This window comes from Oncorhynchus kisutch, linkage group LG10 (genome assembly GCF_002021735.2).
Source record: "Oncorhynchus kisutch isolate 150728-3 linkage group LG10, Okis_V2, whole genome shotgun sequence".
Lineage (NCBI taxonomy): Eukaryota > Metazoa > Chordata > Actinopteri > Salmoniformes > Salmonidae > Oncorhynchus > Oncorhynchus kisutch.
Window position 1 is genome coordinate 65,660,444 of NC_034183.2, and position 4,135 is coordinate 65,664,578.

Sequence of the window (4,135 nt, forward strand, 5' to 3'; positions counted from 1 at the left end):
TTCTATTCTGTGGCAGACACTCTTTTGCGTCGTCTATACTGAGACCAACATCCCCTCAAACTTCCATTTGCTCGTCCCGTTTGAGTACGAACACACCTTTTCCTATATCAAAAAGGAACTTAATTAGGGTACATTATTGCCCCAGCCTCTCACTCTCACATCCATCACATAGTGGACAGACTGGTCAAAGGTGAGTTTTAATGCTGTATATTTAGTTTAGCTTTGCACCATTTTTATAGAAAGGAAACATACACAAGTAGTTATGTGAATATGGACAAAAAATATTATTTTTGAGTACACATTCTAATAATTGGATTTGACTTTGATAGTAGGCTGCGGTAACACATTTACTACCACATTAGATAACAAAAGAAAGAGAAATTGAACAAAATATGCACAAAAAAAACTGTACAGTCATTAAGAGAGTGGCCTTTGAAATGAATAAATAACAAGTGGGATGAAATAGAACAAGATTGAATTTATGCAAGTGTTATGCTTATACCCTATTATGTATTTCATAGTTGAGGGTCAAGATTCATTTCCATTGAGGATTCAATTCAGGGAATGAATATGATGACGGAACTAGAATTCAACAATAACCATTATGTAAATTGGGAATATTTTTGTAGAAGTTCCATGTACACCAGCACCAAGTTTTCATATGTTTGTGTAAAATATGGTAAACATTGTTAGCTTATGATCTAGCCTATAGGTTACGTTTGCATGCTGACTTGTAATAAGTTATGTTATATCTTGGTCATCAATAATTGTTTTACTTCATTATAATAATTAACCTTTAATTCACAAATAATTTTTATTTTCTTCAGCATGAAACAGTGACTTTTAGGTGCCCGTCGCAAACATCTCACCTCATCCAGGATGTCCTTATTGATAGTGTGCCTCTGGGCAGGGCTTATGTTGTCCATTCCTCATCCCAGTTGCCAATCATGCACCATTGGCTCAGCCAATGAGTGCAAAGAGGCAGAATTTGCTCCTGGAACCAACCTAGCAGGGGAAGGCTTTGACATCACCAAAATGAAAAGCAAAGGAGCCTTTGTCATTGACATGAACGTGTGGAAACGCAAAGACAAGACCTGCACCCTCTGTAAGAATCCCTATCTGGAAGGGAAACAACAGAGGCTTCCTTTGGCAGTGGTGGATTGGAGACCAAACCACCAGTGTAGTATGAAAGTGTCCAGTAAACTCCATCGCTCCAGTGAGTCTCTCGTCAGCTCCAGTGGCTCTTCTGTGGAGAATAACTGGCAGGTCAATCTAGAGTTAGAGAAGGGATCAATAAGTGGGAAGATTATGCTCGCTGGAACCAACTCCAAATTGGCTGAGTACTCCATGGAGAAAACCAAGAGTGACAAGTTCAGTTTCACAAGCCACAGTGTGTCCTGCGGGTATTACAGGTAAACATCAGGTGGCCCACACAGCATGAGCTCATTTTACCCATGTGTCTCTGTGAAACCTCATCTCAGTTTCCTTTGGGGATTGTAAATACAAGTGTGTTTTTGCATGTTCATTTCATTTTATGAGGGCTTGTCTGTATCCATACAACATTAACCCCCCTCTCTCTTTTCTCGCTCCACAAATAGCTATCGAGTATCTGGCCAGCCCAAGTTACACCAAGAATTCAAGACAGCAGTGAAGAATCTCCCCAAAATATATCAACAAGAAAACAAACAACGTTATTACAAGCTTATTGATAACTTTGGCACGCATTACATTACCAAGGTGAGGGAGAGAGATGGTCAACATCAATGTGGTAAATCATCAAGGCAATAGGCACACAAACTACATATCAAAATTATGTGTAGATGTGCAGTTTACTGGCATCTCTCTGGGAAATTACATTACTTTCTACCTCTCATCCTGTGTGTAGGTGAGCCTGGGTGGAACGGTGCAGTCTGTGACCAGTATCAAGCAGTGCCAGGCCAGCCTGCAGGGTCTCAGTGCGGAGGAGGTAAAGATGTGTCTGGATGTGGAGGCGTCTGCCAGTGTGGGTGACAGCAACAACTTGAAGACTGAGTTCAAGCACTGTCAGGAGGATAAGTCTAAGACAGAGAGCAAGGCCAGCTTCTCCAGTGTCTTCAATGATAGGTGGGGAATTATAGTCTGCTGCTCTTTCACATATAGATTCTCCCTCACACAATTTCTTTAGTTCTGTCTCTCTCTCTCTTCACACTTCCCTAATCAATACATAGTCTCCCTTGCTGAAATGTGTACTGCCCCTCACAAAAACCTTTTCCCCCTCTGACACCCTACAGGTTCACAGAGGTGAAAGGTGGCCACACCACAGAACCAGAGCTCCTCTTCTCTGCTGATAAAGATCCCGCCTCCTACAAGGAATGGCTGAACTCCCTACCACACTATCCGGACATCGTCTCCTATTCGCTGGAATCTCTCCATGAGTTGCTGCCCACCACCAACCCAGCTCGGAAGCACCTGCGCAAGGCCATCAGCGATTACATCCTGGAGAAGGCCTTGTGGAAGAACTGTTCTGAACCCTGTCAAACTGGCATCAAAAGTGACCACAGAGACTCCTGCGTCTGCAACTGCCACAACAACCCCGGGGTGAGCGCCGACTGCTGCCCCACCCGCAAGGGCCTGGCGCGGGTGGTCATCACTGTTCAGAGAGGGGCCAACCTGTGGGGAGACCACACCACTGCCACTGACGGCTACGTGAAGGTGGCTTTCGCAGGCCAGATAATCGGACGCACTAAAGTTATCTACAACAACAACAACCCCAGCTGGGCAATGAGCTATGACCTGGGAACCGTGGATCTGTCAACCAGTAAGAAGCTGAGATTTGAGGTGTGGGACGAAGACGACAAGTGGAATGACGACCTGTTAGGAGAATGTGAGAAGGAGCTGACAGCTGGGGTGAAGGAGGATCTCTGCAACCTCCAGCATGGCCAAATGTTCTACAAGTGGGAGGCGGTGTGTGCCCCCAGTCTAGGTGGCTCCGCCTGTATGGACTATGTGCCCTCCCCTATGAATCCCCACCTGGAGAAGGTTTATGTGTCTCGCCACTCCCGTCTCATTCCAAAGGACATGCTGGTGAGTATGGGAGTCTTGTTGGACGGACCCAATCTCCATGGCAACAAGAGCCTCAGTACAGGAAACAGGGAGTCTGGTCGATTTTAGAGGTATGCATGGTGATCCATGTCAAAACCCCAGATCTTTTTCAGGTAGATTTCTCCAACCTAAAATAATAAAATAAATGTTTTGTTAAAATGTGTTTTGTTTTCTATACTGTATCTCTGAACTCCTGAGTGGTGCAGAGGTCTTAGGCACTGCATCTCTGTGCAAGAAGCGTCACTACAGTCCCTGGTTCAAATCACATCTGGCCATTATTGGGAGTCCCATAGGGCGGTGAACAATTGGCCCAGCATTGTCTGGGTTTGGCCGGGGTAGGCCGTCGTTGTAAATTAGAATTTGTTCTTAACTCACTTGCCTAGTTAAATAAAGGTTACATTTAAATAAAACAATTGGGAGTATTAGTTGCTTGTTTTGTACTTGTTTGTGTTAATTTACAAGGTAGCTTGCATTCAGTTTCAAATTGTTGAATGATTGGGTTACTTTATGCATAATAAAATGCTTATAGCACACACAGGGAGATCTCGTTTATGTCTCAAATGCAAAGTTCTCTGAAGTTAACAATCAGGCAATATGTACATGTTGATGCAAGATGAGCACGTGCATAGCTGTCATTTATTTTTCTGTCAGGTGTTGTATTGTTACGTTATGTTGCATTTGGTTTTGTTTACTGTATGTGAGATATCAGTTGTTTGAAGGCACAGTTGCATTACTTGAGAGAGGAAGGGCTATGGTTTCCTGTGCACGGATGAAGTTCAGGTGACGCCATGCAAAAGACGAATGAAACAAACTGCCGTGTTGAGATAACGACAAAACTATTTCCGTTGTGGAACATGATAAAGGTCTTTGGGGATACATTGTCAGTAATAGCAATACAGTAACATAAGAAGTACTATGTCATGAACAAAAACCACTGGCATACTGAGGTATTAAGGAATAATTTTTCATACACATTACATCTTCTGTATGTACTGTCCATCACTATGTCCCAGAGAATATCCCCCTTTATATTGACCTCAGAAGAACTCAGGTG

General features: G+C 43.4%; 1 protein-coding gene across 1 annotated transcript; it reads left to right on the top strand.

Moving 5' to 3' along the window:
- LOC109898725 (perforin-1-like) lies at nucleotides 1–3,613 on the top strand. The gene is made up of 5 exons (XM_020493825.2): nucleotides 1–190; nucleotides 828–1,412; nucleotides 1,599–1,737; nucleotides 1,886–2,103; nucleotides 2,271–3,613. Exons 2-5 carry the CDS (start codon nucleotides 880–882, stop codon nucleotides 3,148–3,150), a joined length of 1,770 nt encoding a protein of 589 aa, XP_020349414.2. The 5' UTR covers nucleotides 1–190; nucleotides 828–879; the 3' UTR covers nucleotides 3,151–3,613.
- Nucleotides 3,614–4,135: the final 522 nt, after the last annotated feature.

What these genes read in the sequence shown, in the direction of transcription:
- LOC109898725 (XM_020493825.2), top strand. Translation starts at nt 880, where the DNA reads ATGTCCTTATTGATAGTGTGCCTCTGGGCAGGGCTTATGTTGTCCATT. An exon ending in GTGTCCTGCGGGTATTACAG is followed by an intron (nt 1,413 to 1,598) that starts GTAAACATCAGG and finishes CTCCACAAATAG; the next exon opens with CTATCGAGTATCTGGCCAGC. An exon ending in GCACGCATTACATTACCAAG is followed by an intron (nt 1,738 to 1,885) that starts GTGAGGGAGAGA and finishes TCCTGTGTGTAG; the next exon opens with GTGAGCCTGGGTGGAACGGT.